Here is a 13,501-nt window from a genome sequence, read left to right on the forward strand (position 1 = left end):
TGAGTAAAGGTTATCTTCAGTGAGAGCCTACGTCAGAAAAGTCCTTCCTGTACTTCTAGAAGGTACCCAGCTGACCTGGAGCCTTTTTGATTCCTGCTCCAGTTCATTTCCTCTTGTGGATTTCATTTGGGTTCAACCCAGAGCACCCTTTGTGGCGTATACAGAAAATATATTGTTAATCCTACTCAGATTTTTAATCGCTTTATATTAATTTACCACCATCAGAATGTTTTTGCTATTACTTTCTTTTATTTATCAAAAAGTTCAGGTAATTCTATAGTCAAAATTTCCTGTCTAAGAATTCATGGTAAAATAAGTGTCTGGGCTGTAAGAGCTGAAGGGCTCTTGGCCTGCTGGCAGTCATATTCCCCAGAAAAAGGAGTGGCATGCCAGCTGCTGACCCCACAGATCAGAGCACACAGGTGCACCAACACATATTGGCTGTCCTGTAAAGCCCTCACAACATTCAGGATGCTATTCCAGTCCTGAGCAGAACATAATCCCTGGTTTGCTGCTCATTCCTTACTTTTCAAAGTGACCAGCTGCGTCTGCACCAGAACAAGTCTGCAAAGTCTGAAGAGCAGATTCAATTAAAACTCATGAACTCTTAAATTTTCTTCCATCCACCCTTGGCCTAGGCTTTGGAAAAGCCACATTCTGGATGAGTTACCCTACTCAAAAATGCAGCTCTTTGTGAAAATGGGTGAGAAATCTAATAATTGGAATGTAGAAGTTATAAATAACGCAGGAATGGAAGTGGAGAGAGGAATTGCCGTGCTGAGCTGGTCCCCTAGGTTTTTTCCAGCTAAGCCATATGCATGGTGGGACATTCCCAGATAACCTAATAATTTCAAAGTCTTTCTTTTATTGACACAGGAAAGACTAAGAGGATGATGAAAGTGTTTTTTAAAAGCAAATGACCAAGAGCTGCATGAATTTAAATCTATGGGAATTCCTTTACTGACTTAGAAGCAGAAAACACGATGGCGTGTTTAGAAAATACCCAGCTGGTGGTTCATAAGATTTTCTGGGCCCTGAGTTACATTTCTTTTGGTTGTGTTGGATACAAGGTGGTTTGTGAGTTGGACTGAAGCTGTATTTAATTGATGGATCTCACTGGAGCAGCCATGGACTATCTCATGGTGTCCTTATTGGAGATGAACCAAGCTCTTGCTGCTTTAATGTTACTTTGCCCAGCAGTGCTTGTTTAGGGAAAACCACAAACACATGAGGAAGAGGTCGAGTAGTCTGTGTTTTTCTTAAAAACTAAATAAGGAGTTTAGATCTCTGGGCCCAGTATGTGGAGTTTATTGTCACAGCCCTCATGGATGTTCCTGCTCTATGTGTCACTCCAGACCCTTCTGGATCCTGGTGGACTTTCTCTTTCAGAAGGGATTCAGGAATGCTTCTCCCTATGAGACACAGCCCTCCCCTCAGCAGCCTGGCAAAATGTGTTTCACATTCTTGAAGTGATGAGGGGAAAAGAAAGGCAGCCCCAGAAAGAATTCGGTGCCTTCTCCACCCTGAAGTGTTGTGTGTGATAAGTCCAGCTCTGCTTCAGTTCTACTCTTTATTCACTTCTTTCCAAAACCAGCCACTTTCTACCTAATATGTCCAGATTTTTTCTGGTTTAGTCTGCTCATGGTTTGTATCGTTGATTGTGGGGCATGGCCTGCTTTAGAGGATGGTTCAGAAGCAATATCTGTTCTAGAATGTTCCATAGGGAAATACAGAGGCCTAGAGAATCTCACCCCACAAGTCCTATTTTGTGTCTGACTTTGGATGAAATCCATACAGAGCCTCCTTCTACCCTCTTGGTGTTTTAAGAAGGCTCTTCAAATAATGTTGGCACACCTTGGGTTGTATCCTCAGCTGGAAGGAGCTACCTCAGATTACAGAGGGCAAATTTGGACCACATAAATCAATAAAATTATTCTGGAGTCTCCAGGATAAAATGTTGGAGTCCAGATATTCTGGATGATGTATGGAAAACTGGGTGAAACTTCATTGCTCCAAGTGCAGAGGGTATCAGACCAGAAGGTTTTAATGGTTTGTGCTGGAACTGAAAGGTTTGAAATAGGGATTTGAGTTTCTTTTTGCCCTTGATGCCCTTGGTTGTTGGAATCCTTGTCCTGTGTGGGACATGTGGTGCTGGGTGTGCCCTGGTCACCCTGCTGAGTGCTGGGGGCTCCAGTTCAGTGGGGCTGTGCCTGTTTTCAGGGAGCAGCACAAACACTTTCTGGGCTGTTTCAGTGCTTATTTAATTATGTACCCATCTCCCAGCTAGAATATGATATCCTGGGGACCTCAGAAGGAAAACAAAAGCCTGGAATCCACTCTTAACTGCCTGGTCTTTGGAGTGATGGGTTATCTGAGATGTGGGAAGCAGACCTCCCTCGTGAAGGACGGGCTGCCTGATTTTAGTGACCTTCGCATGCTTTTCCAGCCTGTATTGGGAATAAAGAGGCTTCAGTCTTGCCTTGTTTGTGCATTCCTGAAGTGCCCCACGGGCTGATTGTGGCATTTGGTAGCACAGCCTGTCCCCCCTTTGCTGTGACCTTTCAGGGTGGAGCATGGACAGCCAGAGGAGTCAGCACCACAGAGTGGTGAAGGGAAGCAAAGACAAGACATGGAGCACTCTTGGGCTGGAAAATGCAGAAACAGTATGGTTCTGTTTGTGGAAGGAGAGATGGGACTGGGAGAGGGGATATTGGAGGTCAAGAGAGTTACAGCCTTGCTCAGTTACTGCCTTTATTATTCTGGGATTGGTTCAGCAGCTGAAACAAAAAGCCAGAACATAAGTGAGTGTGCTGCCCTGTCAGGACAGGGGAACTCCTGTCCCTGGAAATGTGCTGCAGTTCAGGACCACAGGGGCTGAGCAGGGAGAGAGCCTGGAAACACCTCCTTGGGCTTCAGGCTGAGAAATGGCTGGAATTGGGACATACATCTTCCAGTCTTTCTAAGCTTTATGCTCAGGACTTGAGTTTCTCAATCCGAGGGTTCTGTACAACTCTTGAGTTTCTACACAGTGTTTTGTAAATCCTTGCAGAGTTTGACCTGTGGGGATGTTTGATGTGTATGCTCATTTGGCATCCAGCCCTGAGCCTCTCCCAAGGTGCCCCTATTGACTCTGACCAGGCCACTTTCCCTGTGTGGAAGCTTCGGGTGAGAATCTCACCCTGTTGGGGTGACAAGATGTGGCTGGACCCTGAGAGTTCAGAGACACTTCCATTCTCCAGTTTAAATACTGGCTTAAAATGACATTAAAAAAATTATTAAATATCTGTTGTGCTGCTGTTTGGAGGGAGCTGAATGTTGCTCAGAATAAATGCAAAGTTAGCTTACATATTATCTAAATTCCCCCTTTTTAGTGATAATCATTGCACTAAAGTGGAGAGCTGGACTGGTGAGATGGTCTGAGGCATCAGTAGGGGGGAAGGACTGACTGGGAGTGAAAGTATCCTGCAAAGAGGGTGATGGAATTGCTTTCTGTGCTTGTCCAGCTTTGGTTTCAGAGGGCCACCAGAAAGGAGGCAGTGCGTACTTTTGGTTTCTTGGAGGTACAGATCTGATCTGTGGGATCAGGACACCATTCTCTTTGTCACAGTGGTAGTGTCCGTGCTTGTCACCAGACCCATGTGCTCTGGTGACCTGGAGATGGGAGTGTCTGTGTCCCCTTTTCAATCCTGTCACACAATCAGCGGGAGTTAGAGATGAATTTACAATTCATCTTTAATTCCAGGAAAGCTGCAATAGGTTGGGGGCTATGTGTTAGCCAGGGAAAAGTATTTACATAAGCCATGAGACCATTTGGGGATTACTGTTCAAACTATATTTTTCAATCACAGCACCATAAAAACCTCTTGACAATCCTTAGTTAGAGTAACATGAATCTAGCTACAGCTTAGCATGTTTCCTGGAAGAATAGTAACTCTTGAAAAAACAATGTTTGCTTTAAAGATAAATGTAACTATTAGGAAGTAATTCCAGATGTGTGGTTATGGCAGAATTTCAGGGATCATAGTCATAGCTGTTTAGTGAATTACATGATTGCATTAAAGAGTAGCCAATGAATTTTTTTTAAATTAATTCATTCTTCAGATGGGCTGAATAAAACTGTTTGTTTTCTATTATCTGAGAAACAAACAGAGCAAAATCTGGTCTATTTATGAAAGTAAACAGAAAAGGTCTGACCCCTGGATGTGGCCTTTGAAAACTGCCTGAGAAAATGCTCTTCCTGGTAGCTGATTTTTTTTCTTCAAGCTATTTCTTCTTTTTGAAGACAATGCCAACCACCCCCCTCTCCCTCCCGCCCTCAGATTATGCAATAGGTTTTAAGGAATGCTTTGAAATGAAACGGTTTGATCTCTTTTGTCTCATGAGGTCGTCTAGCATGGTATCCATGGCAGAAGGCAACAGAGTTATATTCTATCAATGAGGAAGAGGTTCGGGAATTTACAGATTTTTCTTGACCCTCTGTGGTGGGCCTGCGGATTCAGGGCCTGGAGCAGTTCCATGCTGTTTATTAGTTCACCCCTGTGCCTGTTTATCCCTGGAATTGCCTGCTAACATCTCCAAGCCAGGTGCAGCAGCACTGGCAGATGAGTTTAAGAAGGCGTGCATTAACTGAGAGACCCCAGTGCCTGCTTTCTCTGGCTTTAAGTGCTGTATGTCATCCTCGAGTGAGTCTGAATTGTGCATAGTAAAGGAGCTGTAGCCTGCCATTTCTTGTTCCCAGTGTGTTTACCCAGTCCTGAGAGTGGGTTGGCTTGCAGGGTGCTGCTTGGAATGTCGGCAGCTGAAATTCTGGCTCTCTGCAGAAAACGTAATTTCTCTGTTAGAAGGGTATGTCAGCTTAAAGCCAGGCCAGGATGTTTAAGTGACAAAGGTTGTTCCTGCAGGGAAATGGGCTTCCCCCTGTCCCTGTGCTCCGTGGTTATCCCTTTGTGGATGTTGGTGGGTGCTTCACACAGAGGCTTAAACTAAATCTGTAAATATATGTGTTACATGTCTGTGTGTGCTGCACACACACACAGAGGGTTTTCAGCATGGTCCTTCAACGGCAGGGCTGATTTCACAGGTGGATTACATCCAAGGTTATTATCAGTGAACTCGGCTGCATTAAGAGCTCCAGGAAAATTCCAAACCATTTTCCCGTTGCTCCCTGGGCAGTTGCTGGTGCTGCTCATGTCAGATCGGGACACCATTAGCGCAGACACAAGATGTGCTGCTGCAGCTCGTCCCAGCTGCAGGACCTCCATCCCTGCAGTCAGGAGCCTGCAGGTTTCTGCCAGGACTCGTGTTTATCTTCCCTCCCCGTTCCCAGAGGCACCAGTGGGTTGTGCTGGATCAGAGCTGCAGCAGGACTCAAGAAAAGCTGTTTTCCAGCAGAGGCTGAGGGCGGTGGCCACACTCTCTGTAGCTGGATCTGTCTCTGGAATCAGGATTCCGCTGTGTTCTCCTCACCTTCCTTTGCTGCAAAGGTGCTTATTTTTATCCCTGCAGCTTTTTCCTGCTCTGCTGTCCCTGTGGTGGGGAGCTGCATCCCAGAAAAGGAGCCTGATGTCAGGGAGCGAGGTGCTGCTTTTATTAGAATCAGAACAAGGATGCAGGTTTTCTGGCCCTATAGATGTGGGATAACAGCCCATTTTGTGCTCAATTTAGCTTTATCTGGGATAGATTTTGCTTGTGTGATGCTCAGGATGGGAGAAGTGATAAAGCACAAGTTAGAGTTGAATTTATTCTGGATCAGGTTGTGTGTGTTTCTAAAACAGCAGTGACACAGAAATAAATTAAATCCCATGGCTTGTTCCATCTATATTAAATTACATGTCACTGCATCCCGATTTTGGGTTCACTGATTTTTATGGTTGGAGCTGCAGCTTTTCCAGTGGCACATCTTCTCTTCCTTGAGCACTGGTGAATATAGAAAAGATGGAAAATCATGCTGTCAACCAGCCTGTCCCCACTCCTTGTTTATATCCTGGCTGCTCCGTGGATTTAATTGGAATTAACCCTGATTGCAGCTTGTGTACAGGGATCAATGGGCGGTTTTTGTCTAGGCCTGATGCTCAGTGAGGATCAGCTGGTGAGTGCTGAGCAGAAACGCGGCGAGTGGGATTTAATCCTTCCCCCCGTCTTTGCTCCATGCTTTTGTTTGTTCCTCGCGGCAGGATCCGGCCGGAGTGGCTGATCCATGCCCGGCTCCTGCGGGATGCGCCGCGGGAGCATCGTCCCCACGACCTTCCCCAGAGCCAGCTCTCCTCCCGTTCCCTCGCTCTGTTGGCAGCTTCCCATGACCGAAGCGATTCCTTCCCACCTTTGGTGAAGGTTGAGCACTCGCGCTCAGCCTTCGGTAACAGCTCCTTATGTAACAGCCCCAGCGCCGCTCCGCTCCCGTTTCTGCGCCAGACACCGCGACTTGTCCGCGCGGCCCCACGGGACGGACCTGTCCCGGCCTGGGGACGGGGGCCAACCAGTCGGCTCCGGTATCCCGGCCCGGACGGGAAAGAACGCCGCTGGTGAGCCCGGGCAGCCAGGCCGTCTCGTCTGTCGCGGGCGAGGTGCACTGATGTCGCGACATGCCGGAGGGGCCGGGCCGGCAGGTGGCGCCAGCGCGGCGGGCGGGGAGGGCCGTGAGGGCAGCCCCGGCCCCGGCGGGAGGGCGGGCTCGGCCTCGCCCTGAGGGGCGGCCCCGGCCCCGCCTGCCTCCGGGCTGCGGGCTGATCTTTCTTTTTCTTCTTTTTTATTTTCCTTTTTTTTTTTTTTTTTTTTTTTTTTTAATCAGCGCGGCGGGCGGGGAGGGCCGTGAGGGCAGCCCCGGCCCCGGCGGGAGGGCGGGCTCGGCCTCGCCCTGAGGGGCGGCCCCGGCCCCGCCTGCCTCCGGGCTGCCGGCTGATCTTTCTTTTTCTTCTTCTTTTTTATTTTCCTTTTTTTCCCCCCTCTTTTTAATTTTTCTCGATTTTATTTCAAAATAAGAAAGTGACATTAAAGATAGAAAAGACAAGAGAAGCCCCGGGCGGGGCTCCGTGAGGGGAGCACGCTTCCCCACCCAGGCCTCCTGGCTCCCCCTTGCCCCTGTATTTAACTGCATTTCTGTGAATTATTGCGTTTTGCAGAGGTGATGTGTGTGTTTCTGTGTGTATGAGGAGCACCCTGTGCTCCTCGGGGTCTTGCTGAGCACTGAAGGGCGAAGGGGATTCTCAGCACTGTTCCCACAGCTGTGTATAACATCCCTCCTCCTCCAGAGGTGTCTGCCTCTCTTATATCTAGTACCAGTAAATACATGGAAATCCTAATCAGAAAACAGAATAAATATGCAAACAGCATCCTGAAAGAGGAGAACCTAACCCCAAGGGTTGCGTTGGTGGGTGCCATGTTGTTCCTGTGGAGAGTTCAAAGTAATGCATCATTTAGTTGGTTTTATCTGGATTAGTTCATAAATAAATTGCCAGGACCAGTTGCAAAGTCAGTATTTGCATGTGGAGACAGAAACATTTCTTAAGACACATGTTAAAAGGCTTTTGCTTGTCAAATGCTTATGTGGCTTCTTGAGAATCTTTATTTTTTTTCCCCATCAATTATTCACACCATTATGGAGGTCATCTTTGTGCTTGAGGTTTTTCTTAGTCAAGTTATCCACAGCTCCATATGCTCTAACCAACACTTGCAGATCTCTAAAGCCAATGGCTTGCTTTTGAAAATGACAGTTGTGGAAGTGTTTTGCTGCACTATTCCATCCATGTTCTGCTTTGTGGAGCTGAACATGACAATCCTGGATGTGTGTATGCAGCAAAGCTTCTGTGCCTTAATTTTTTGAGAATATTTGTTCTCAGAAGGAGTGGTTGGTATCTCCTGTTCTTGAGTTGTGTGTATGCAGCAAAGCTGTGCCTTGGTAAAACACTTAATTTTTTGAGAATATTTGTTCTCGGAAGGAGTGGTTGGTATCTCCTGTTCTTGAGCTTGTTTTCAAGTAAAAGTCACTGATTTTTGAAACCAAAACTCCTGAGCTTGACCTTACAACTTTCTTCCAGTATCTGAGCACCATATAAATGATTATTTCTTATGTGTTTTTCTTTGACAGAGGGTTTTAGGAAGAATCTGATGGTGAGGAGAGGCTAAGGAGAAGACTCAGGATGACGACGACGGTAGCGACAGATTACGACAACATTGAAATCCAACAGCAGTACAGCGACGTCAACAACCGCTGGGATGTCGACGACTGGGACAATGAGAACAGTTCTGCTCGGCTCTTTGAGCGCTCCCGCATCAAGGCCCTGGCTGGTAAGCATTGGGTTTAGGAAAAAAACAAGATGGGTAGCAAAGCTCTCCTTCAAAATACCTCCTTCTGGAAGTGTGCAAAACATCTCACTAGTCCTGGAAATAGGAATGTGGTAGGTGGAGGTAGTTGTCATGCAGTAGTGAATGATGGGACTGTACATTCTTTCTGAAATACTTGCTCTCTTCTGCTGAATTCCACTGTCATCAGCAGAGAAATGAAACTGGATTGGATCTTTTCTCATCTGAAACAAGACTGCGTTTGATTCTTGCGTATTAAAGGCTATACATTAACCGCATTTGTTTATAGAGCAAAGAGATTATGTCATGTCCTCTCAGCTCTGAGTCACTGCACTGCAAAGCAATTTTTATGCATTCTGTAAATGATTTCCTGACTTTTGTGGTAGAATGCCCACATTTCTGACCTCTGAACAAAATGCCTTGGCAGTGTGGGATAGGCACAGAAAACAGCTCAAAACTATGCTGAGCATTCTGCTGGTGAAATCCGAGCTCCAGGAATGGTTTTAAACCCGACACTTCATAAGGTGTTGAGACAGGTTTATTAAATCAGCTGCACTGAGACAAAAGTATCACCTGCTCCATTTGTGATTCCAATGGGGCTGGGGCTGGAGTGCAGCATGCCCTTTCTGCTCTCCACTCCGGCCATGGAGATGCATCGGATGCCAAACTCCTTTACGTGTCAGGCACAGGCCAGGATCAGGTGTGGAGCTCAGCAACAGGGAAATGAAGTAGTTCATGCAGGTGGGCAGAGAGCAGATCACATAACTCTTCCTGGGGATAGTAATGCTATTGACTTAATGGAATTGCTCACAGGGAGGGGACGTGTGTTAAATTTTGCTGCTTTTAATTGCAGCAGTTCCCATCACAGTGTGCATTGGAATGATAGGGGAAATGCCTTCCCTGGGCAGGGCTGTGCTGAGTGGGGTCAGAAGGAGCTTGCTGGTACCTGTGGTGATAGACAAAATGAATCTCAGCTTGGGTTGCTTTATTTTAATAGCTTACTCTTGTTTGAGGAAGAAACTGTGTTTTACTCCTGCCACGTGAGTGGTTGTAGGTTGTATCCTGTTCCTTGGGTGGGAAATGCTTTTAGTAAAAAGCTCATGAGCCATGTTTGGGTCCCAGATCTCACCTTACTGCAGCTGCTTGTTCCACTTACTTTTATAGCAAGCAGAGGTCCCCACCTGAGTAATGAATAATAAACATGAAACTCTTATTTCAAGGAGAAGTAATATAAGGAAAGTACTTGAATTATTTAGCTAGCCTAAAACACATACCCATGTAAAAGCAAATAATTTTGCTGAAGATGCTATTCAGATATTTAAACATTTTCCCCCACAGTATGGTGTATTTATTTTTCTTCTGAATAAGCATTACTCATAGTTATTTTAATTTGATACATTTCCGTACCTGTAATTCTCTGCATTTGCTGCTGAGAATGCTGTGTGCTGCCAAAACTTGGCTTAGCATCCTGCATTGCTGCAGCACTGCTTGAAAGCTTAATCATGGTGCAGGGAGGGAGGAGTGAGGAGAGGTTTGTATTTCAAATCCAAGGTTATGGTTAAAGGCTGAGCTGTGGTACTCCTGGCACTGTTCAGTGTATGTTTTCAGATATGCTGTCTGGTGGGTAATCTTCCCTTGCATCTCCCCAGAAAGGCACTGGCAGGTCTTTAACAGCTGCAGCCTGGAGCTGTGCTGGCAATAATCTCTGTCATTGTCCCCTTTCAGTGGAGACAGGCCCTTTCTGGAAAGGTGCTCTCTGATTCAGCTGCGTGTCACAGGACTGGGCACAATGACCCCACACAGTCAGCTGGGGGATGTCAGGAGGTGCTTCTGGGCTCTGCACCCCTGCCTTTGGGTGGGTGTCACACCATCACTTTCCTCTGCGTGAGCTTCACTGCTCTCTGAAGCAGTTGTGTGCTGCCTTTGGGGGCTGGACTGACTGAACAGCACTGCAGCTTGACTTGGGTGAGCGCTGCTCTTTGTGGGCACGGGCACCTCCCCACATCTCCACGACTGGGCATCCTTCTGACAATAACATTTCTCTCTCCAGAGGTCATGGGTGGCTTGTATCTCAAGAGTTCCTGTGGCTGTCCCCTTGCAGTGTGTCAATGACAAGATATAACAAGAGACTATCAACATCTTCCAGTCTATGAAACGCTCATGCATCATCATCCCCTTGTCCTAATATGAAAGGTTTCAAATGAGCACACCAGGCACTGGTTCCTTAAATTTCATCACCAAGATGCAAGCTGCTGCACTCCAAAGTAGAACAGCTGTGGGCATGTTGCACTGCCTGACTAACGGCTCTGTATTCTCTGCGGGTGCAGGCATCTTCTTCCCATACTCTTCCACAAGCTGTGAAGTGCCTCTTTGGCGGAGCTTCCATCTCATGTTCATTCTACTTCACTGTAATTGAAGTGCAACTTACTTCCTTTAAGGTAAAGTAAGGTAAAGAGTGAGGAAATAAGAAGTGAGGTTTGTAGCCAAAGTCTGATACTCCACTCTAGGAAAAATCTTGATGGACCCAAAATTCCATCAGAATGTTGAGCTATTGAAACAACAAAGGTAGGAGGTGGTGGTCAGAATAATCTGTGATTGAAACAATGTCCTGAAGGAAAGCTCAAGTAAAGCAAGTAGGATATAATAATAGGAGAAAACCAGTTTTGTTAGTACAGCAGCTGATAACTGATGTTGTTAAAGCAGTCTGTGTACCATGAAAACCAGAATGCAAACAGTTGTTTTGGTTTAAAACCAAGAAATCATCTGGGAACTCAACTTTCAATCAGAATCCAGATTTGGAGGGATATGCAACCAGATTGGTTGCCATTCATGTTGAGTTAATTCACTCTGCAACTGATATGAGAAGAAGGTAACTGATCCCTTCTTCGCCAAGTAAGGTATCCCACTGTAGGAAATCATCTTTCACCTGTCCTTGTTCTCCGTGGTTCTTTGGAAGGTCTTGCTGGAAGACCAGGTAATTCTACCTGCTCTGTAGGAGCCAAAAAGATATCGTGTTTGTGCAAGATTCTTCATTCACAAATCCTCAAGGGTTGGATTTCGTCTGTCTAGGGCCATTAGCTAACAGGATTTGTTGTGCAGCTCCTTGGTGCCTGAAGCTCTTGCAAAAATCTTAATAAACAATTCAGTTGTTCAGCAGAATTTTTCACACTCAGCCTTTGGGCTGTGAGGTTCAGGAGTGCCATGCTTGCCAGCTCAGGTGCTGTTTTTGGTAGTGTGAGAGTTGTCACCTCCAAAACTTTCCATTCCTTCAGTTAGCTAATTCAATATTAAACTTGGCTACAGCTACTCGCTCTTCTGCTCATTTATATTTTGCCCTTTTATCCTCTGGGTTCATCCAAGTGACCAGAAGGTCTGTGACTCAGCTCTCTGGCCCATGAATTAAAACCAGTTTCAAAGTTTATGAAATGAGAGGACTTTCCTGGTGTGGGCAGGAGTGCGTTCCTTTTCCAGCTTCACCCAAGAGCCCGTGCATAGGTCGGGGCACTCACTCGTGTTGCACACAATGTGTTGTTCATGAGCCTTACAGGGCAAGTCAGGAGGCTGCACTTCTTGTGCAGCTTTCCTTAGTTGCCCAAAATAGGCTTGTCATTCATGTCAGTCCTTTAAATTCTCCCAGAGGGGAAAAAGCATTGAAATGGTTCCTGAAGTTACACTATTGAAAAATTTTTCTTTTTAATATCGTGGAATAGCATTTCATAAGGTTAAAAAAAAATTAGAGAAAACTTCCAGTGGGAAAATTCTGGTTACCTTATGTGAGGCTAATTAGTCCCTTCTGGCCCTGATAGTTGAGCCACCCGCCCCACCCCAGCTGCAGTGCAGAAAGTCAGCAGAACAACCCCACAAGGAAGTGAAAAGGAAGATTCTGCTTCTAGTACTCTCCAGGTATCACGCACCTGCCTGGCCCTGCTGTCAAGCATCTCTCTCATAGCAAAATTTCTGTTTCACTCTGAGCATACAGAATGAAGTTTCAGGTCTCAAACCAATAAAAAAGGGCAAAGTACAATAATTTAGAGCTCAAGAGAACAAACGTTGGATTTGTTCTTGGCTTTGAAGGAGCATACTGAAATAAGCTCTTGCAGGGTGTTTCCGAAGTATCCTGCACCTGAGCTATCCAGGACTCAAAAATCAGTCACTAATTTTAATAGCAGCAAGTGATAAGAAAGGAGAGCTCAGCATTATAGTGATGCTCGTAAATCAACTGGAAAAGGCATGTGAAGGATTCACTTGAGACTAAACAGATATAAAAGACTTAGAGCAGTCAAATCTGCTCTGCACTGGTGTGGCAGAGCTGGTTGTCAGCCCATGGATTTGTTTGGAGCCACAGGCCTACTGCAGGCATACCCTGATGAGCAAGAAAAGGTTTATTTTGAAAAATCCTGTTTTGCTCACATAAAAGTTGATGGAATTATTTCAACAAAAGCTTTTCCAAATGTTGACCTCACCCTATGCTTTCCTTCTGGATTTTACTTCTGGAACAATTTCTTCTGTCGATTCTAACTTCCCAGAATGCGCAGGGGCAGTTAGAAGCAGCAGTGTCATTTGGTGTGTTGTGTGTCATGCAGGCATGAAGGGAAGGAGCAGGGCAGCAGAGAGGCTGCTGTACTGCCACATGTCACCTGTGGTGCTGGCTGGGACTCCTGATGCACACTGTGCTCTTATCAGAGAGCAAGGAAAAGCTCAGCCCATCTGTCACTGTGCATTAATGTGTTGGCTTTTAAAGTTGCCGTGGAGAGCTGCTTCTAAAGCAGCAAAAACCAGACAATAAATAATACTTTGTTCTTAGTGCGTTTATTTTTAAAGATTATCAGTAGACTGACCCAAAAAGAAGAGCCAGTATGTCTGTGAAATATAAAACAACTTGCAAGCAGAAGCAAACAATGTATTAGATGATCAAAAATGTAGCTTGGTGCACAGGTCATTTGTATCTTGCTGCTGTAACAACGTGATCTTTGGTTTCAGTTGGGCATGGTTTGGGGGTTTGCCCTCTCTCTCTTTAGAATCAAAGAAGGCATGTTGCAAACTACAAGGTGTAAGTCAGGCTCTTGGTAGTTTGATTAGGTCCCTGGTCCTATGTAGCCTTTTGAGTAGAGAGCCAAGCTGCTGAGAAGTCCTGCTGAATGTACCTTAGGAATTGTCTGGAACTGCGCGTGCTTGTCTGCTCCATGGACAGGATTTATGAGTA

At 45.8% G+C, this 13,501-nt stretch overlaps 1 protein-coding gene across 3 annotated transcripts in view; it reads left to right on the top strand.

Moving 5' to 3' along the window:
* Positions 1 to 13,501, top strand: part of SPTBN1 (spectrin beta, non-erythrocytic 1) — a 115,961-nt gene that overhangs the window by 25,574 nt on the left and 76,886 nt on the right. For all 3 annotated transcript variants that reach the window (XM_039717097.1, XM_039717098.1, XM_039717099.1), the window contains exon 2: positions 8,084 to 8,283. In XM_039717097.1, the coding sequence (XP_039573031.1) occupies positions 8,136 to 8,283 (148 nt within the window). In that variant the 5' untranslated portion in view covers positions 8,084 to 8,135. The remainder of the gene's footprint in view (positions 1 to 8,083; positions 8,284 to 13,501) is intronic.

The sequence above is a fragment of the Passer montanus genome, unplaced genomic scaffold (genome assembly GCF_014805655.1).
Source record: "Passer montanus isolate IOZ18808 unplaced genomic scaffold, ASM1480565v1 scaffold37, whole genome shotgun sequence".
NCBI lineage: Eukaryota > Metazoa > Chordata > Aves > Passeriformes > Passeridae > Passer > Passer montanus.